The sequence below is a fragment of the Molothrus aeneus genome, chromosome 2, assembly GCF_037042795.1.
Source record: "Molothrus aeneus isolate 106 chromosome 2, BPBGC_Maene_1.0, whole genome shotgun sequence".
Lineage (NCBI taxonomy): Eukaryota > Metazoa > Chordata > Aves > Passeriformes > Icteridae > Molothrus > Molothrus aeneus.
Window position 1 is genome coordinate 106240464 of NC_089647.1, and position 22296 is coordinate 106262759.

The following is a 22296-nucleotide window of genomic DNA, read 5'->3' on the forward strand; positions in this document are numbered from 1 at the left end:
CTAAACTTAAAAGCATTTTTTCTTTAAAATCTCAAAGCAGAAATTACACACCCCTGCCCCAAATAGGAAAGATGAGTCCCATGATATCGTTCTCCTCCCAAGAACTTCTACCAGCACCTTCCTGCAAATGAAGAAAACTACAGAAAGCACAAGTCAGTGCTGGGGGAGGGAGAAGTAGCAGGAAGACTGGAGCAGCAGCCTTGGGAGAAGGGGACCAATTCTCAGGAGCAGAGGTGTGCAGCAGGCAAGCCTGCTGCCAACAGCAGGGCTGGACTCCTCCCTGCCCAAACCTCATTCCCAAGGACTCACCCTTCAAAAAGCAGGAGAGATTTCCCCTGTTATCTCCGGGAACAGTAAACATCCCCTTTTTTTCTGCTGCTGTGCAGACAGACAAGGCCGTTGCCAGGGCACCTAACCTAAGGGAGCTGGGAGAACCACTTCTGAAGCACACAATTGTTGCAACTCTGACATGACTGCAATTATATTGCTGGCTTATCATCACCAGAAAGAAGGAAGAAAAAAAGGAAGAAAAAAACCAAAACTAAAGAAAAAGCATTCCTCAATGTGGGCGTACAAAGAAAGACTTAAATTAGTTCCCATGCAGTAATGTAAACTATGAACCCCCACAATATTCTTCAAAAATGAATTATCTTGCTCCAGTAACAGGAGGCTGCTGGGAGCAGCAGTACTGCCTGGCTGTCCAGCTTTTCCAGCCTCCCTGTCTCCTGGGCTGCTCCATGTTCCCCCCACCAACATTTCTGTGCTTGTCCCCAGCCCGTGGGTCCTGGTGCCCACCATCCTACACTGAAAGGATGTCTCAGTGCTCCCCTTCTCCCTTTCTCATGGGAAGTTCTGATCTCTTTCCCCATTTCCATTCCTGGCTGCTCCTTTCTTTCATGCCTTATTCTACCCCCTTCATCATTATTATTCTTACTGCTGTTCTTACTGTCATTCCCTAAGAGTCATCCTTATTTTCCACTCCTTATTTCCTTCTTCCTTGCCTTCATTAGGGCTTTCCCTATGCTTGGATTTCTGTTCCTCTCCCTAGGACTCCATCCCACCTATTCCTCTATCTCCCCTCCTCATCTCACCCTCCCTCCCCCTTTCTGTCCCTCCAAGAAGATCTCTGTTCTGCTGCAGTCCAAATTGGAAACCAATCTGCACTCTGATAGTTAAAATGAAGCTTCATCTGGAGGAAAAAAGAGAGGATGACATTTCTCCTATTGCAGGTATGGAAAAAAACCTATTTTTCAGTGCAGGTAAGAGAAGGACATTTCAGGTTTTCTGATGCTCTGATTTCTGAGCATGCCAAAGGTTGTGTCCAGCTGTGCTTGGGCCGTTCCTAGAAATGCCAGCAGCTGGATGTGGTACAACTTTCAGCCTGCTGGCATGTCTTCATTTCTAATGACGACGTTGCTAACTCCTTTTGTTCAAATAAACAGTTAGCATAAAATCACAGAATCGCAGAACAAGCTGAGTTGGAAGGAACCCACAAGAATCACTGAGTCCAACTCCCAGACCTGCACAGGACCATCTCCAAGAGTCTTCTCCCTACTTTAAAAAAAATGGGTTTGGTGTGTTTCATCACTGTGATTTTATATTGTTTTATTCCTAGTGTAAACACACAGAATGGCAGCCTTCTTAAAAAAAAAAACCCTACGGTTTTGCCAGATTCTGAGGTCACTTTCCTTACCAATTTTTCAGTGATGCTCTAAAGCGCTGTTGACATTCACTTGGGAAAACAACAGAATCCGGTGAGTCCTAATTCCCGAGGAAGGTCATTTGTACAAAATTTTTACCATGGATTTGCTGCATAATCATTTTGTGTTGGTGTCACTTGAAAGCCCAACATGGATGTCAAGGCTTGAAAGCACCAGCAGGGTCTAACACAGCTATCAACATTACTGTGCACAGTTTATGAGCATGGGTTATTCACCCAGGACACAGCCCTATAAAACAATCATTCTGAAATGGCATTAAATACTGATAAGAATTATAAAAGGTCATGACATGAATGACAGAAACAGTAAAATGTAAATCCTGCAGAATTAATCTGTCACAGGAAACATCAAAAATACAGAAAGTAAATGTCCCATCAGAACTGAAGTTTGTGGTGATTTTAGTATTAGATTCTTTTCGAAGTCATTGTGTATATGCAGTCTACTTCCAAGCATTAATATTCATTGAAAACACTTGCTGTGTTTTGCTTACTACAGAACTGAAACTACTACATAATGAAACTTGAGCAGCAGGCAAAAAGGCAAACAACTCCCCCCTTCCCCAAGCAAACAAAAAAATCCCTCAGGGACAGTGAGGAGATGGGAAAAGAGCTTTCTTCCATTGTAATGCAGAAGATGCATTTAGAGTTAATCACAGACCATACATTACCTCCCCTCCTCTACCTTTTCACTAAGCAGCTGTCTTCATCTTGTGCATTCTGCTGGTGCTTATGATAAGGATGAATAATTCCCTTAACTCTCTTCCTCCCCAGATTAAATAATTTACAAGTTTGAAAAAGAGCCTCCAGTTTGCTGTGTATTCCTCAACAGACAGGACAGGAATTCTTTCCGCACTCTTTAAAAGAAAACTGGTATTATCCATTCAAGGAGTGGAAGGAGCTCATCGAGCACTCCTCGCCCCTAGACAGCACTGTAGGCGGTTGCCTATCGCTCCCCTGGGCACCTGGCTGTCGCTGCTATGTACACGCCCAAAATTCAGATAAACCACTGCTGTACACCTACATAGCAGCAATAAACAGTTATCTACTGCTGGGCAATAGAAAACTGTAAAACCAGGAGCTGCTGCAACAAAGACTTACACTGTTTGCAGGGCTCAGTTCCAACAGGAGCCCCAATGACAATTATCTGCCCTCTGAGCTAATTCAAATACACCTTGTCAAAGAAACAGTTTAATAAGCCAAAGGGCACTACCATCACAGAATCACAAAATAATGAGATTGGAAGAGACCTCTAAGATCATAGAGTCCAACCTATGCCCTAACACCTCCACTAGACTATAGCACCAAGTGCCATGTCCAGTCTTTTTTTAAACACATCCAGAGATGGTGATTCTACCACCTCCCTGGGAAGAGCAGTCCAGTACCTTATTATTCTTTCGGTGAAAAATTTTTTCCTAATATCCAACCTATACCTTCCTTGACATAGCTTGAGACTGTGTCCTCTTGCTCTGTGTGTTGCTGCCTGGTGGAAGAGACCAAACCCCACCTGACTACAACCACCCTTCAGGAAGTTGTAGTTGTAGGTGACCTTATTGTAGAACAGTAAGGTCACCTCTAAGCCTCCTCTTCTCCAGGCTAAACAACCCCAGTTCCTTCAAACATTCCTCATAGGGCTTGTGTTCCAAGCCCCTCAACAGCCTTGTTGCCCTCCTCTGGACATCACATGAACCACAGTACCCTAATCCTCATCCCAGACTTTCAACCCTCCTCAGAAGTACAGGCGAGCTCAAGACAAAATACCAATCAGGAAATTCAGAGCCAGCAAAACATGGACTTACAAACTGGAAGCAGCTCCTGACGCTGGGCTCGATGTTGCTGCCCCCGAAGGAGGCCACCTCCCCCAGCTGCCGGGGGATCTGGATGGAGTCGTGCAGCAGCAGCCCCAGCCGGCGCTGGTCACAGAAGCCAGTGGAACTTGCCACTTGTTTGAACAGGTCTGGAGGAAGGAGAAGGACACCAGAGGTCAAGCACTGCCACCAGGATGTGGCAAGCAGCCCAGATTTGTGTCGTTTCCAAAGCTCACAGGTGCGGTCAACAGCCTTGGAGGACATGAGCACAAATAAAACTTCCATCTGGCTGCTTCTGTTCCCATAAACACTGGGGTTTTTCTGTGAAATGTGAGTCTTGTGGTAATTTTTAATAGTGTTACTGGCTTGTGCCTGGGAAGAAAGGCCACTCTAACACAGCCCATGTGTCATTACTGGTAATAGAAGCAGAGACTCGGTAACACAGATAACTAAACAGCAGGATCTTCAGGCCACAACACAGATGTCTAAAAAATAATGTTTAATGGTAAAATAATTTCATACAACATAGAGTACCTTTTCAAGTCTTAGCAATCAACATACAACTCAGAGAATCCATTTCTCTTCCAGATGAGTTAAAATGATAACCAAGAGCTGCCTAACTTTTGATATATGTTGATCTTTTAATTCAAGAGAATTTCTAAAATAAAATAAAAATTACAATATGGAAGAACCTGCTGTCCATCAGAAATTTTAGTATCATATTAATTTTTAGCTTCTGAAGTGAAATGTCACTTGATGACATGTTCTGTTATTGCATCATTCTAGAAAAGAATCCTTACAGGACAGAATTATTATCCCTGCATAAGCTCAATTTAATTTGAAGGGAATTAATTATACTACATATATATTGAGGAGGTTATAGAATTCATAATAAAAGGAAGAAACAGTTTATCATTACATAAAATATTTATTTGGCAACATCTCTGTTGACAATACATTACCTGAATAAATTCTCCTTACTTTTCAACAGTTAAAAAAAAAAGAGAGAGCAAAATAAGGCTAAAATAAAATAATGCTCTTTTTTTGGAGTCACTTTAATATTTTACCCAACACCAGGGACACAATTATAAAGGTGCTTCAGCACTTCTCGAGATAACTTTCCTAGCACTGCTTAGACACCTGTTTTCTTCCAAGGGAATAAAGGAACAGATAGAGAAAGGATTAGTTTTTAATTACATGAATTTCACTCTTGCAAAGTCTAGTTTTAAATGAATAATTCTAGGATGAATGCTTCCATCACCTCTGCAAGCCTCAAGACTTGTGCTCTAGCACAACCAACTCTGCTCTGCTGCACAAATGAGACAAAAAAATTGTAAGGGGTGCAAGTCATTGCATACTTGCAGCAATACTAATGGCAACTGCACTATGACTTCAGCATGGATGGCAAAGCCAGACCACAGCATGACAGACACAATTCCCTCCTCTCCCACAGCTATTCAGCTTTCAATTTCCCCATCATTAAAACATTAAATGTCCTCAGCAAGGTTATAGGACACTTAACAGGTTATGCATTACTGTGCACACACACTGCAGGATAATCTAAAATATGAATAAATGTTTTCCTTTATAACTTTGATCATCTTAGATGAAATACAATTTTGAAAAAATCGGTACTAATTTTTTAAAAAGATTTTCTGAATATTTTTTCTTAACACTCACATGAAACATCTAGAAATCTAAACTGTGACATTCATTGTGATTCCCTAAAATCTGATCCAATTTCACATTGTCATGCACAGACCCCACTGTTGGTACTGTGGGGTCTTTTTTCTCTTTAGAGTTCTTCAGCTTGCATTAGTAGAGAGTAAAATGGTAACAACTGAAGAAGAACTGCTATCGGGTCAAACCCTAAAGGTTAAATTTTCAGTGGTATTTTTAAGTGCTTTAATGAGTAATACCAGTTAGTTCAACAAGAAAGTTACTCTTGAGAACTACATTTATCAGTAGCTCTTTTCTGGATCCTAGTCTCATTAGTGAACTGACTTATTAGTCACGTAAAACTAAGACTGCAAGTGGAATTTTTTCAAGTATTTCTTCTCTTAAAATATGCAAAATTTGCCCACCTTTAGTATTTATTTCTTAAAACTTATTTATTTAAAGGTAGCAACTATATTTAAACACAATGTACATAATAAGACTGACCACAATGTGGGAATCATTTTAAAAAGTTAATATATTTAAAAATAGTGTAATGCAAGTGTCCTGTAGACATGCATTTTTGTGTGTGAAGGTGTGCTGAACCAGTGGTCTCTAAAGGGGTTCTTGTGCCTCAGAGACTGTTCAAGACAGTCCATCAGGGTGCAGTAAAGAAATACTTTTTGTACAGATAATAAATTCAATTGAAAGTTTCAAAAAGTGTTTATTTACTCTTTATCACATCCTTCTTAACTTTCTACTTTTGGTATGCCTTATAATGTAGACAATTTATTAGTAGAGAAGTACATGTACATAATTTATAAACAGATCTACATCTATTGGAGGTGCATGGTCAAAAGTTTTTCTGCTGGGAGGGGTGTGATCAAAATTGTTTGGCAACCACAGAGCTAAATTACCTAAAACTACAGAGAACAAATAACTTAAAAGTACAAGGTGAAACAAACACACTTTGCATCTGCAATATCTAAAATAATGTTTCTGTATGCTATTTAAATGTTTATTCAATAAAAAACCAGGAGGAATAAAACAGGAACACAAACAGAAGGTGAACCCAAAATAACTATATCGACTTACATCTGTATTTATCTTCCAGGTGTGCTTTACAAAGGGACACGACACCAGTTTTGAAAGATAAGACACGGATCCTTCCTGTTCGACCCCTAATGGAAAAGAAACACTGGCTGATAATAAAATCCAATCATGTCATAATTTGTTTACTATAACCAAGTTCACTGCAGTACTGTAGACTTCATAAATTAAATCTCACAGACAATACTCAAGCTGGATGGTTATTAGTTAAGCTAGAAAAATAAAACATTGCTGTGGCTTCACAGGCATAGCTGAACTGCAGTGTGCTGTTGTATCAACTCCAAGTGAAATGGTCTCGATCAGAAATAACTACTCATCTCCTTTTTTATAAAAAGAGTGAATAAAGGGTCTTTACACTATGCTTCCTTGAACAGGCTTCTCTATCAACTGCTGCTGAGTGATTCTCAGAGATGAGGTCCCTGACAGAACAGCAAACTAGTCCTCTTGCCAAAGACAATATAGCATTACTTCCACCAGAAATCCAATGTAGCAGTCGCTTTTAGAAAGTCTTTGCTTACTGTCTGTCAGCCATGCCCTGACTTGCCTGAAAAGGCAACAGGAAGCCAAGCACGAAAAAGCAGCCTCTGCCAGAAGTGTGCAGTGACAGAGACACTTGCAATATGTTCAGGTGAAAGATAAAGCCTGCCTAGGAATCATGGCAAGGCAGGCAGGCTGTACAGTTATGCCATTAACACCTTGGTGTGGTTTCTGAGCTCCTCCTGGCAGTGCTCAAAGCTCTCCTGTGCAGTGCCAAGGGGCTGGCACACTCCAACCAGCCCCTGCTGCCTGTCAGTCTCCCCTCCACGCTCACTCCTGCCTTGTAATGTGCCCACATTACTACTTCTGCTTTCTAATGCGACAGCGAGAACAACATCCTCCTCTGAGCTGCAGGCAACGCACTGACAAACCTTCACATCTTCTCTCACTCATCTGCTTTAACTCCATTTACTCCTAGTTGCTGGCTTCCCCCCCAGATTTGTGTTTCTGATAGCATTTTAAATATGTAACATCTATTGCAAACAAAGACATACACAAAACAGGAGGCTAATGCCTAAACCCAACATTTCTGAAGCAGAGACTTATCAACAGCTTTGAAGCGTCACCTCATGTAGAGGCAGGCCGTGCTCATGCATCAGGCTGCACCACAGGTAAAGATGCATGTGGTCTTTTTAATCCTATGAAAGAGCTGAGGAGCCAGCAGTGCTCATTTACCCACACATCTCCCCTGCAAACCCTACAAAAGAAACCTGTGGACAAAGCCAAATTTAGAATTTGCAGCTTTTTATTAAAGAATCTTACGTGTTTCATCGTGAATAAGAAGCATTTGTAGTTTACCTATGCTTTCCACACTCTGGTCCTTTCACTCCTCTCCCTCAAATCTTTTCCAAATTAATTATCATCTGTGCCCTGAGAAACTCCTCCTGATGAATACCAGACTCATGCAAATTATACAAGAGAAGAATATAGAATAATGATTGCTCTGCAAGGCAATTAAATTGAAACTTGTACGAATCATGAGTTGTTCAGTTCACTCTCCTCTCCTCCCAAGTCAAACCAATAATTTAGCAAGCTACTGCAAATGAGCATGAGTGACTGATCAATTAAAACAAATCCGAAATGTGCTGGATTTGCAGAGCTGTACCCATAATTAGATCAGTCATTGACTGTGAATTTGATTAATATCTTTACAAATGACAGTTTTCAATTATAAGAAAAGTAAAGATGCAGTACATTTAATTAAACGTCTCTGGTAGCGTTGTGAACTTTGGTTGATCTCTGCCTATTAAGTTTACAATGAAAACTAAACACATGTAACCCCAAGGTCACCTCTCTTACCAGTGCAATTTAAACTTGAATTTTGTTAAAATAGCTACTAGCTTTCCTCACACATAAAACACCTCTGTGTTCCATTGTGCCCTGCAATATGCAGCTCCTCAGCACACCTAGGGAATTGCCTGGAGGCAGATAATTATAATTTCTAATGTTGTACTTGCAGCACAGTGCAACATAAAGAAAGCTAGACTGGACATGGCTAGTGGACATTCCACATCCAAACTGGACAGTTCAGCTTAGGAGCAGCAGTGGAATGACCTTTAGTTCCCTCTCTGCCTCTTATGTGACTGATACAGATTAATATCCCTAACACATGTTTTGTTTTCACTAACTGGGAGTCCTCATCTATGTCTTATTTATGGTTCATGGTAACTAAGAAGTGGATCACTGTTCTGTGAAAGCCAAAGCAGATTAAACAAATAAAACCTGGCTCTTGAATGAATATAGCCCCGTTCTCTAGTACTGGTAAACTATAAGAAACATAATGTAATCTGGGTAATCCACAGGATACTGCAGCTGCTGAGGGGATGTCACAAAAAACTGACTTATTGGAGGTGATCCTTCAGGAAGACATGATCTGCATAAATCTGTACTTTCTTTTTGCAGGTGATCACTAAAGCTTCACTGCTGTGACAAAGGGTGGATGGAAGAACAATGCTACGGCCCTATAACAACAGTATGGTTCAAAATGTCAATGGAAATACAGTAGTTGTCCCATGACCTTCCAATTCTACAGGTAAATGTTTATTCTGTCACAGAAATGAGCATGTCTGGCTGGAAGTGGCTGATAAAAACCTTAAAAACACAAAACTGACTTTTTAAAGATTAAATTCTCCAAATACAAATATAATGGCTTATTCTAAAATGAGTGTACAAACATATGTTGGAATTTGCCTATGCATCATGAGCATTATCATTAATTCACTTAAAAGGAATACCCATAAATTTTCTTCAGGTATATTTAGTCTGTTGTGTTTATATTCATGGGTACACTTTTTAAAATTAAAATTTGAATTAAATGTTTCTCAAATTTTCTTACAGCTACAGGTTGTAAGCACATTAGACAAGAGATGACCCTCTTCCATCTTTGAAAAAAAATGATAGATTGAGAGCTATAGAAAATTGACATATTTGAAAAGGCTTAACATCCAGAGGTACAGACAGGCAAGAGTTTATACAGTGTTCATTCTGTTGCTTCTTGATAATTGTCTTGAATTTCTTTATCAAAATAAATTAAAATGCCATGTAAAGTCATGACTACTGTGGACAGACATGCAGTCACAGAATTGGTCTGAACAAAAAAAAAAATCTGCTTAAAAAGTTGTTTTCCAGCTCTCTCATTACCTAGCTTAGTAAATCCAGGATTGTAAGCCTAACCAAGGCTTACAATTTCAGCTAAATGCAGCCATTAAACCATTAGGTTTATTAAACTTTCACTTCAACTACCCATTTTTCCAGCTCTAAGCCACCCATGCTATAATGAGGCAAACAGCTCAACACATCTTCCCCCTCCCTTTGTGCTACTGGGAAAGCTTCTGGAGCTTTCCCCTGTCCTGAGCCCCCCATACATACGTGTCATAGACATTCAGAAGCCAGTTGAGGCACATGTCCACGCAGAGGGGGACGTTGACCAGGTTATTGTGCTCTTGCTCCAGTCGATCGTAAATGGTGGTCAGGCAGTTAATGATCTGCAGAATGTCCATTGGCTGGTCATTTTGTTTGAGGTTGTGCTGGTCCAAGGCATCACAGGCAGCAGACAGACTCAGGAGATCCACTGTTGAAATAAAAAAAAACCCACAACCATAAAGACCAAAGAGAAACAGTGGTTGTATTACCCACACCCAAAAAGTAAATAGAGCACTGTACTTGGCTTATGTGCCTGGCCAGAGGATGTAAAATGTCCTCTGAAAGTCACATGCAAGACTGGTTTCAGAACTCCTACAGATGCACTGTTATTTAGCTGTGGCCTTAGAGACCAGTGTGTATCTGTTTCATTTTTAGCTGTAAACTACTTATTATGCTCTTGGGTCCTATGGAAATATTACACAAATAGCTGTGCAAGTAAAAACTATGTATTTCATGCTTTATGTTCCTACAGATAGACAGGCTAATATTTGATTACTGCACTCACCAAATGTGCTCTCACCATAGCACAGGTCATCAGCTTTCCTGAGATGCACTGCCCATTTCTTAGAGAAGTCAAGCAATCTTAACCAAACCAAACTCCACAAGGAATATGCAAACAGATCAGAGCTGAACCATGATTAACCACTTTGTTACTTTTCCTCTAGTGAGGAGAGTGGAAAGAAGGTTCTGGAAACACTACATATCCTCTTTCAATATTTATTAATTAAATGTATCCATTTTAAATTCTGAAGAGCATTTATAATTATCAATATCTCTATGGCATTACAGAGTAACACATGTTTCAACTTATTAGTCAACATGCCACAGAGATTTTTGTCGCAGGCATTTAATTTTTTTTTTTTTCCAATTTAAGTCTGTTGAATTTTGAAATGCAGATGTCCAGGGCAAAACTGAACTTCCCTTTCTCAGCTCTTAACCTCTGCAAACTAACATCAGCAAGCAGCATCACACTTAGGGCACACAAAATCATGGGATGTTGGCTAACAAAGTAAAGCTGGAATAAGAACAAAAGAAATCAGAAAGATGAGATAGTTGATGATGATCTTCTGGCTGCCCCAGGAAAACACTTCCTAACTCCTTGCAGTGAATTTCCAGGGTGTGAGCAATGGGGATGTTGAAGCCCAGATGCTGTTAATCCTGCTCACACTATGAGCAGTCACACAGTGCAGCACGATGTAATATGACCCAAGGCAGTAGCATCTGGTCCAAAATGAACTGGCCAAAATCATCCAGGAAATTCTTCACGAAACTAGAAAATGAACTGACTCAACTGCAAGACCAGTTTTTCTCTCACTGGAATAAAAAATGTGCTTTCTTCAGTTCTGGTGAGCGGCATCTCTTCATAATGTCAAAAAAACCCCTACATAATGAGCAGAAGCTAAATGCAGAACACCAAATAGGAATTTTTTTAGAACTTGATCCTGTTTAAGGGCACATTTGGCAAATTCACACTTGAGTATCCTGTTTTACCCAGGATGAAACTGCCCCTTTGATGTCCTAGTGGGAGATGAGAAATACTTTAGCTGCCCTCAGGGCTGGTTTGCAATGCTGCTTGGACAGTACGCTGGGATTTTGCAATTGCCAAAAGAATTTCAAGAGTATACATTTCATTGGAAATCAATAGGGACTTACTTCTGCTACTAAATCCCTTAAACACTTCTGAAAATTTCATCCTCTGGGCCTAACATACCTAGTGCTAGAGTGAATAAGGAAACTTTGGAATGCTATCCCTATTATTACACCAAGAAATTTAATTTTGACTCCATGATTTTGTGCAGAGTTTTATTGGAGTTTTCGTTTTTTTTCACATTAGCATATAGACATTTATTAAAATAAAGTATTTTGGAATATTATGTTTAACCTTCTAGCGTTAAAAAATATAGCTATACTAAGGTCAGTGTTAAACCCTGCAAAAGCATCAGATCCGTTCCTGAGCATCTCAGAAAGATGTTTTTCTTCTAAGAATTCATTAGTCAAATTGAAAATAGAGCACAGCCCTCAAACACCTATAACTGAGCTTTTAGGCTGAACTCTCAGTTCCTTTGAGACTACGAATCATCGGTAATTAAATGAACCCCTCAGGTGTCTGAGTGGCAGCATAATTATATATGCAGCGACTGCTAAACATGGGTCATTCCACTTTGTGAAAGCTCTTCCATTAATAAACAGCATATTCTGAAAAGCTTTTCAGCCCACTCTTCACCAGCCTCCTGTCCTATCCCGAAGTTTGTAACACGCAATTATCTCCTAACAAGCAAAAAGCACTTGCCAACACGTCCTGCTTTAGGGAACCTCTTTTTGTGGGAAAAAGGAAGGCTCTGGCCTTCATCATGTTAAGATCCTCCTTCATCTTTCCCATCAAGACTTTAGAAATGTGTGTGGGGGGTCCTCTCCCAGAACATAGAACTGCATATTTATTTCCTAAAAGCAGATACGAAGGCCCTGTGAATGACGGACTTGCACAAGACAATCAGATATGTACTGAAGAGCTGAGTATTTGGCACCCTGCAGTGATCTGAAAAGCTTTACTTTACACACCATTTTGTGCTTTGCACTTCTTGTGGGTTCTCTGCCACTCTTTTACACTTTTCTATTTAAAATTCCAAAACTGACTCCAAAATCTGTGTGAGCAGTGGCTTCTAGCTTACTTTCAAGTCTAAATCACTTATATAAATATTTCTGTGGCCTCGAAGGCAATAGAGAAAAGGTTAGGATGTTTTTAACTAGACACTGCCAGATTGCAGGAAAAGTATAAAAGACAACATGGAATAAGTAACCAGTTGAAGGACAGAAGTGACAATTAATAGGCAGGAGAAAGTGCACTCTAGAGGTCACAAACTGAACTTAGGGAAAACCCAACATATGGCTGGTAATAAAAAGTATAAATGGTCCTCCCAGAATGCAAGATCATCCTCTCTGTAACCTTCTGCTGTTGGCTGACACATTAAAAATATATTTAATCTAGTCTGCATACAGTTAAAGGAAAAAAGACCCCTAGCAGAAGTTCTTGAATATTTTCTTTTGCTGCATTTCCAAGAAAAGTTTGTGAATACATCTCATTTTATTGATATCACGATGTCCTGATGTGGTTTGCACTTGAAGATCAGATCTTTAAAAGCAGCAAAACAAGAAAGTCATCATGCTTTGATGTGATTATCAAAGGAATCCATACATTTAAAAAACTTGGAGCAATAGTTACACCTGGCATGCTCACAACAATTTTGAAGGCTGAAATGATAAAGCCACATACTAAAATAACACAACACATAAGCATTTATTTTTTAAGGATTGCTATTTTCCATATTCTTCTTTAGGTTTAATATCCTAGCATCTTAATACTCATTGGGCTGATTTATGAACTGAAAAGAACTAAAATATAAGTACAGCTCCCTTTTTAAAGTGTTTCTACTCCTAACACTGAGAAGTAGGCTGTACCTTTACTTCTGCAGGCCTTCTATAAAACACGCATTTTTAGAGTACTCTTCAGTAGACAAAAATGCTGTTCTCTATGAAGTTTGCAGAAAAGAAGATCTATAGATATATATAGGCATATACGGATATGTATATTTAAAAACTCCTGCAATTTTAAAACAGAAATGAAGAGTAAGAGCTGAAAGCAGCACCTACTGCAAGTGGGATTTTGGCTTTGCGTAGGAGCCCTGAAACTCAGCACTGTGCTCTAATTCTACTATTGCCAAAATGCAGAAAAATAATTTTGTAATGAGTTGAGGTTTTAAAAAAAACCCTCATTAAACTGAGTTCACAAGCGACACTGAAATGATAGAATACACAAATACAATGATGGTGTCTCCAGGCAAAAATATTTGTAAGAACAAAGCGTGCTAACCAAATTCCTTAAATGCTTCTCCTTAGATACAAGTACGAAGAATGTGCTAGAGTAATCAGTGTAAGCGCCACTCTGAGAGCATCAATTCTCTGAGAATTTACCTCAATGTAACCTCAAGAGACGAACTGACTTCAGTTTGCTCAGCTGGACAGGGGAGGGAAAATAGACAGAAAAGCTCATGAGTCGAAATAAGGACAGGGAGAGATCACTGACGAGTTACTGTCACAGGCAAAACAGACCCGACTCGGGAGAATCAACTGAATTCATCACCAATCAAATCAGAGGAGGATAATGAGTAATAAATCACAAATCTTAAAACACATCCCCCAATTCCTCCTTTCTTTCCAGGGTCAGCTTCACTCCCAAATTCTCTACCTCCTCCCCTGCAGCAGCAGCAGGGGAATGGGGGTTGCAGTCAATTCATCACATGTTGTTTCTGCTGCTGCTTTCTCCTCAGTGGGAGGATTCCTCACACTCTTCCCCTGCTCCACTGTGCAGTCTCCCACGGGAGACAGTCCTCTACAAACGGCTCCAACGCAAGTTCTTCCCACTGGCTGCAGTTCTTCACAAACTGCTCCTGAGTGGATCCCTCCCACAGGATTCAGTCCTTGGGGAACAAAAAGTGCTGCCAGCAAACCTGCTCCAGCGTGGGCTCCTCACCCAGAGTTCACAATTCCTGCCATGAGCCTGCTCCAGCACGGGTTTCACATTGGTCACAGCTTCATTCAGGCACCCACCTGCTCTGGCACGGGGTTCTCCACAGGCTGCAGGTGGGTATTTGCTCCACTGGGGAGCTCTACAGGCAGCAGGGGCACACCATGGTCTTCTCCACATGCTGCAGAGGAATCTCAGCTCTGGCACTTGGAGCATCTCCTCCCCCTCCTTCTGCACTGACCCTGGTGTCTGCAGAGTTGTTTCTCTCACGGATTTCCCCTCCTCTTCCCAGCCGCTGTTGTGCAGCAGATTTTCTCCCACACCCTTCCCAAGTACACTATCCCACAGGCACTACTATCACTGCCACTGATGGGCTTGGCCTTGGCCAGCAGCAGGTCTGTTTTGGAGGTGGCTGGCATTGGCTCTGTCAGACATGGGGTACATTTCTAGCAGCTTCTTAGAGAAACCACCTCTGGAAACACCCACTACCACAACCTGGCCACAAAAACCCAATGTAAAAGTCCAAGATAAGTCCAGAATTATTTAATAGTAGGAATCGGTTATTGAAAAACACCTGAAGGACCACAGAGTCACAGCCAGCACAGGTTTTTGAGGGGAAAGTCCTGCTCAACAAATTTAATTTCCTTTTCACAGATTCACATAGAATCAGAAAATAGGTTGGAAGAGATGTCCAAGATCATCAAGTCCAACCCACGCCCTAACACCTCAACTAAACCATGGCACTGAGTGCCACATCCAGTCTTTTTTTAAACACATCCAGGGATGGTGACTCCACCACATCCCCAGGCAGACCACTCCAGTATACTTTATGCCATAGTAACCCAGCTAGTTGACCAAAGGAAGGCAGTTTATGTAACCTTTTTTGATTTCAGTAGAACTTTCAGTACTATTTCTCACGGGATCTTTCTGGACAAAATGTCCAGCCCCCGGCTGGAAAAACACACCATGTGATGGGTGAGCAGCTGACTCACAGATGGGGCACAAAGGGTTCAGTGAATGGGGGGACATCAGAGTGGGGAGCTCCACAGGGCTCCATCCTCGGCCCTGTGCTCTTCCATCTTCATGAAGGACTTGAACACCAGACTGGAAGGGACACTGAGCAAGTTTGCAGGTGATACAGAACTGGGAGGAGCTGCTGACTCCCTCAAACGCAGGGAGGCCCTGCAGAGAGACCTGGACAGATGAGAGGCCAGGGCAGTCACCAACCGTGTGAAATTCAACAAGGGAAAATCCTGGATTCTGCACCTGGGATGGGGCAACCCTGGCTGTACAGACAGACTGGGGAATGAGAGGCTGGAAAGCAGCACCAGGGAAAGGGACCTGGAGTTCCTGGTTGATGGAAAGTTGGATGTGAGCCAGCAGGGCCCTGGCAGCCAGGAGGGACATCCCTGTCCTGGGGGCATCAGGGACAGCATGGCCAGCTGGGCAAGGGAGGGGATTGTCCTGCTCTGCACTGGGAGGCCTCACCTCGAGTGCTGGGGGCAGTTTTGGGTGCCACAATACAGAAAAGAGCTGTTAAAGGACATTCAAAGGAGGGCAACGATGATGGTGAAGCCGTGGGAGGAGGGGCTGAAGTCGCTGGGTTCAGCCTGGAGAAGACTGAGGGGAGGCCTCACTGCAGTTACAACTTCCCTGTCAGGGAAAGACAAAGGGCAGGCACTGATCTCTGCTCTGTGACCAGTGACAGGACCCAGGGGAATAGTCTGAAGCTGTGTCAGGGGTGGTTTAGTCTGGATATTGGAAAAAGATTCTACACCCAGAGGGTGGCTGAGCACTGGAACAGGCTCTCCAGGGGAAGTGGTCACAGTACCAAGCCTGACAGAGCTCAAGAAGTGTCTGGACAGTGCCCTCAGGCACATGGTGTGACTGCTGGGGCATCCTGCCAGGAGCTGGAGTTGGATCATACTTGTGAGTTCCCTCCAACTCAGAATATTCTATGATTCTAATACAGATAAAATGGGATGCAAAGTTTTGCACTTTCAGTCATAAAAACCTGTTACAAGTTACACTTATGCACTGCCAGCTAGTTACTTCCAAAAATTGTTTCCTTCAGTGCTGCACTGATTATGAATACTTCTCACTGCATATCACTCCAGTTTCTTTATACCACGTTTCCACAGTGAGTGTGGCAGAAGTGCTGTACCATGCAAAGATGTTTATATTTCTAATCATAAGTTCTTCTTTGTCACTGAATTCATGTTGAAATCTTTCATTATGTTACAAGACTTCTCACTTATTGTTTATTTTTTCCTTTTTTTTCCTCTATTTTTTATACATTCAGACATCAAGTCAGCACACTTTAGCAGAATTCACCCATGCTTATAAGCCTAAAAGTAAACATGCTCAAATATACCAAGGTTTGACACAGTTCCAGAAAGCATGTGAGCACAAATCCAACTTGAGATAAATCAACAGTTGAGATATTTGCAACTGTGTCAGAAATTTAACCCTGTAATTAAATGCCAAACAGTGAATGTTAAAATATTTTAATAATCCTCCCAATTGGACTGCCTAATAAACTGCTTGCTTTGGCAACTGGCTGGCCTATCAAGAAAACTCTCAGCGAATTATTTGGCTATCAGGTTACAATAAGCTGAAAAGGAAATGTAATTCTAGTGAAAAGTAGAATAATACACAGCAGTTGGGAGAATTAAAATGTTCGAACATGCACATCACTAATGTAACAGCTGATGAGAGACTTTTCAACACAACTGAAAGCTGGGGAAAAAATGAAGCTAAATGTTTATTGAGATGATCTCATTTAAAGGCAATAACCCCTCAGGGTTCAAGATTTAACTTAACAAACCATTAGCAACTTCAGCTCTGAAGCATTATTTCAGCTGAGCTCTCACTGCTCCCAACACACCACAACTGTGTTGCTTTCAGCTGCAAAGCTGTGGCATGGCACAGTGAGTGACATGGCACAGTGACATGGCACAGTGAAAATACCTGGCTAAAGAGTGTAAAGATAAGAAATATGTATGGTATGTTCAGTTTTATTCCTGAACTGCTGCTCTGCCTTACAAGGCACAGACCTGCAGACCACCCAGCACTCTGGCTTTGTAATGACCATGCAAACCGGTGGCAGCAGGAGGCCCTTCAGGTGAGAGGTCTCCATGTACCAGGCAGAGCTGGGGGTACGTGTGGGAGTGTTTTTCTACTTCTGTGAATAAACTTGTGTGTTGGTGATGGAGCCTTCCTGGCAGAGGGTGAGGCACAGGCAGGTACTTACAGCAGAGGGCTTTCTGCAGCCTGCGGAGTTTCATGGCAGTCCTGTACGCCGAGAACCTGACGTTGTTCAGGTCAGCTGTAGGGAGGCAAGATCAGAACAAAAGATCAGCTTCACACACCAGAAATAACCACACTCATGAATACGTTGTTATGTTGAACTACAAGACTATACCTGTTGGTTAAAAGAGCAGAGGTGGAAAAAAAAAATTGTTAGAAATTTCACTGAGTTAAAGACCTCAAATCTTGACAACCAACCATCCAACAAAACCCCACTAAGTCCTAAAGTGTTACTTCCTTTTGTTCAAAGCCACTGAACTAAAGAACACTTGAAAGGACAACATCAGTGACTGCAGCAGTGTGTCTGGAAATACTGCAGAGCTTTTCACACCGAAGCCACTGTGAGGGAGATAAGCCCCTGAAACTCTTCCTTGCTCATCTTGTGCACCAGCCAGGCTGTGTGCAGGCAGCCCCAAGGGAAAACTTATGCCCAGGAAAAAACAAGTGACTCTCAGGTACTGCTAAAACAGAAAACTTATTAAAAATATCCAATTAAACTTCTGTGTTTTCCACCTAAGCAGGCCCCAGCCATGCCCAAAGATGTAGAGCCTTTCTGGAGAGAAGCCAGCTCACCCAGACAGGTGAGTTTCCAGGTTCCCACCTGCAAAATGGCAGGGAGCCAGTGGCTCTGGCAGCGTGACAGGGAATGGCACCCAGGTGGGGAGACACTGTCTGGCTCAACTTTTGCTAAGCTGTCCTCATACATTTAACAAAATAAGGAGATCAGCACAAGTCCTCACTGAATACTTTAACCATGGCTTGCAAAACCTCCTGGCCACCGTGGGGACAAAGACACACCAGAGCAGAACACAGAAGCTGGTCCCAGGGGCACTGCCAGCAGCTACCCTGGGAACTGAGGAGTGGCAGGGGACACACTCGTACACTACAGGGCAGCCACCCACCACTGAACAACAGTGCACGCTCTTGGCCCTGCCACCTACCCAACTAATTCCTGGGCACACACACTCCTGTGCAGCCTAAGGATCACTCCCAAGAGATTACTTGGCATATTGCAACTTAAGGGTTTTCCAGAACAGAAACACACTGCTTGTGCCAGCCAATTTCAGCACCTGACAACACTGCTGAATGCATTTAATTTACTGGTGAAACCCATGGAGCCTAAGGAATTACTGATGGGAAAGTGTTTAGAAAATGCAAACAACAATGTAAATATAAAAAGAATATTAGAGGTAAAAATGCAGTGGCTCAAAATAAAGGTCCCTTTAGCTCAATAAGCTTCCTCTAACCTGACAGACTCTTAGAGAAAGAATATGATGAAAAACAGGGAAAGACAAAACATTTCCTTGCTGGCATATGAGCTAAGGTGCTGTAAAGCTGTTTGAAATGTGGTAGCTTGGGTATAACTATCCCAACATCATTTATAATGCTGTACAGGTATAGGTAGCAGAGGGAATATAGTCTCAATTACATTAATTTTAATTAAGCTGTTCTGAATGAATAATATGAGGCATGATAATTCAGTAGTTTTGAATACCTTAATAAAAGCTGTGGAACATTTCTGAAACATGTCTTAGAGCAGAAAAGGAAGTTTCAGCTTTGTATATAATTTATTTTTCTTTGCACAGTTGCATACACCTTTTTAATGGGCACTTCTATGTATTGTTCCTGCCAACTCTGTCTCTCACCATCATCCTGACAGGTCCTTTATGTGGTGTAGAATACATTGAGTTAAATAAAGAGACTTAATTTGTCTTAAATGGAAATTAATAAAGCAGTCTCTCACAAACACACCATGAATTCAATTACATTTTGTACCCTTGCTGCAAATCTCTATTTGTATTCTGTAAAAGAATATTATGGCTAGCATTTGACAAAATGAAGAAGCCTTTCTTAAATTCTCCCTGAGTGTTCTGAAAGAAGCATATCTATTTATTATTTACATTTTCAGAAATGTGAGTAAATATGTATGCATATTTCAGGCCTCGATCAAGGCAGAAAATACAATCCATGCAGACATTTAATCCTGGAAGTGACACAGTTTACATCTATTTTCCTGTATATGTAATACACACTGAATTTATCATCAACCTTAACAACACTGCTGCCAAGAAGCATCTGCTCTAAATGATGAAGCAGCAATGCCAGGTGCTCATTTTGGAGCCCTGATCTCAGGTTTTGGAAAAGCAGCAACACCACTGCTCATTTGGCTCTGCAAGCCAAGGCTGAGCCATCACACTGCCACGGCCACCGCAACCGTCACTGCTGTACCAGGATTAGCCTGCACCCAGATACTGTCCCTGGGCCAACTGCCCACCTCTGTCTTCCTTATGCCACCATCTCCACACTTCGGATGGACAGCTGTCTCACCAGATGGTGACAGTCACTTAAGATCACTGGATCTTAGTGATTTCACTTTTCCCCTCCCTGTGCCTATGAAACTGTCAGTGGTGCCTTTCCTCCCCTGGGGCTACTGCTGGAACAAACGTGTTGTGCTGCTCAGGGCAGCAACAGAAGGAGCCCAGGCCCCTCCTAACTGGGTTCAAAACATTTGGCTTGCTGGATGAGACCCCATTTAAATGAACCACAGAACACAAGACTGCCAGGGAATGAGTCCTGGCCCAGGGCTGGGGAGTGCTGGATGTAAAGCCACCCCTGACATGGAGTGGGGGGACCTCGAGTGAGGAGCACAGACACACGGCCAGCTCACACCCCAGCTGATCCTGCTGGGAACAGGCAAAGGAGGGAGGAAAGGGGCTCAAGCAGCAGCAACCTTCCAGAAGCCTATGGGAACACCAGTAATTCTTACCTCCCTGTTTTGGGAAATTGTTTTTGCTTTTTTCCTTCCTGGATCCTTACGGAAAAAAAAATATGTTGCTTTCTACACCCCCACACAGCCCACTGAAAGAATTAGAACCTATTAAGCCCTGCTTCCAAAGCTTTTATCATTTCAGAGCAGGTTGAGGAGTTCAGTGCACCAACAAGTATTCCTCCAGCCCTTTCCTCCCACTCCTAGAAAGTATGTACCACCTCATCCTCTGAACCAGTGGTCAGAGGGCTGGAAAGCTCTTGCTGTAGAGTGAAACTCTTTCAAGTTGTTAACAATACTCCCTCTTCTTGCTCAGAAAGCAACTTTCAAGCTGTAAACAATGTAAATGCCCAAGAGCATAATCTGTTTAAGGTCTGAAATGATGCAGTGAAGAGGTCACTTGGCCCCTGGAAAGGAACCAACAAAAGAAAGGACCATGAGGGAGTATTTGGTGACATTTACATCTCAGAGCAAAGAGAAATCATGACTTTCCCACCACTCAGCCATGGACGACCCCTCTGTTCAAGTGAATATATATCTTTCTCTCTCTAATAACAAGATAACAGTGAACAAGAATCAGTGCTTTTATTACAAATGCAGCTCTAATGAAGGGTACTTCAGCTCAGAGTGCTGATAGGAGTAACTCAAATCAGAAATACTGTGGAAAGATAAGATAATTAAATCCTAACATTTTCTGCATAATTCTGCATGCTGAGAGAAATCTCAAAACATAAGGGCTATGTTTTATTTCTACAGTATTCTAGAAATACCTGCAATTACATGCAGTAGATCCTTTTGCTAGTGCATAATCAAGCAAAAAAACCCACTCATCTGAGAAGTGGTCAGTGATTCAAACCACCTGCTGGAATGTCTCACCGACTACTGACACAGATCCATAGTCAAATAAAATCTTGCAATTTGGTTTTTTTTTTTAAATCCTCTCTTGCTAAATTCTGGATTTTACACTGGGATATGAGTACTATATTAAGAGGGAAAACATATTCTCGTATTCTGGAGCTTTTACTGCCTAAAATAGCTTATAAAATAACTAAAAGCAATAAAAAAATTAAAATCAGTAAGTTTTCTAAAATAACCTATTTAAGAACAGGTTTAACACCTACCATGAGGGGGGATTTGTTTTTACTGTTAAGGAGTCACATCTGTAAGCCAGACAACAGGATTTAAACAAGTCCCTCCTAGAGCTGCTGCATCTGCTGAGAGTGCTGAGTGACTGGGAGTGACGATTTCTATTTGAATTTCTATTTCTATTTTTCTATTTGAATTTCGATTTCTATTTGAATTTCTATTTCTATTTCTATCCTGCATGACAGAGTCATCCCACTGTGTTTAAAAGCACTGGGGTGGGCCAGGCTACTTCCCACCAAAGGCTGTTCATGCCATTTATCTCTCTCCCAATGTAATCTGAAGGCATCTCATGAACTCCTTTTACCAGGAAACTGCCTTTCTTCCTTTCTTCTAAAAGGTGTTTCTTGTTTATATTATTGTGAATATTATTATAATTGCTTTTTTAGTTAATGAGGACAAAACACACACCCTTCCCTTGGTTCTATGGACAGCAATTATCTCAGTGTCTGGACATCATCTAAGTGAAATGAGCAGCTTACATGCTTCAGGTGGTATTAAACTCAAATTAACAACTTAACTCTTTTAAAGAGTTAAGATGTCATCAGGTCAAATCCTCATCTTCATTTTAAAAGATTTACAGGGTTCTGAGGGTATTTAATCTCAAGTGCAAGGACAGAAAATGTGAACCTGTAGTGATATACCCAGAAACCTGAATGCCTTACTCAGCCACAGCTTGTGTCATGCTCATAGACTGCTCATAAATACACTGCCTGGGGATAACCTATTTTGGGAATTACAATGCCTTCCTGACAGATGTTAAAAACTCTATACTGGACAGTCCTGAATAGACAGTAATTCCTCT

The 22296-nt window shown here is 41.6% G+C and overlaps 1 protein-coding gene across 5 annotated transcripts in view; it reads right to left on the minus strand.

Moving 5' to 3' along the window:
* DMD (dystrophin) overlaps nucleotides 1–22296 on the minus strand; it is a 1043102-nt gene that overhangs the window by 52483 nt on the left and 968323 nt on the right. For all 5 annotated transcript variants that reach the window (XM_066545460.1, XM_066545462.1, XM_066545464.1 and 2 more), the window contains 4 exons: nucleotides 17526–17600; nucleotides 9697–9898; nucleotides 6277–6362; nucleotides 3517–3674 (listed from right to left, as the gene is read on the minus strand). In XM_066545460.1, coding sequence (XP_066401557.1) covers nucleotides 3517–3674; nucleotides 6277–6362; nucleotides 9697–9898; nucleotides 17526–17600 — 521 coding nt within the window. The remainder of the gene's footprint in view (nucleotides 1–3516; nucleotides 3675–6276; nucleotides 6363–9696; nucleotides 9899–17525; nucleotides 17601–22296) is intronic.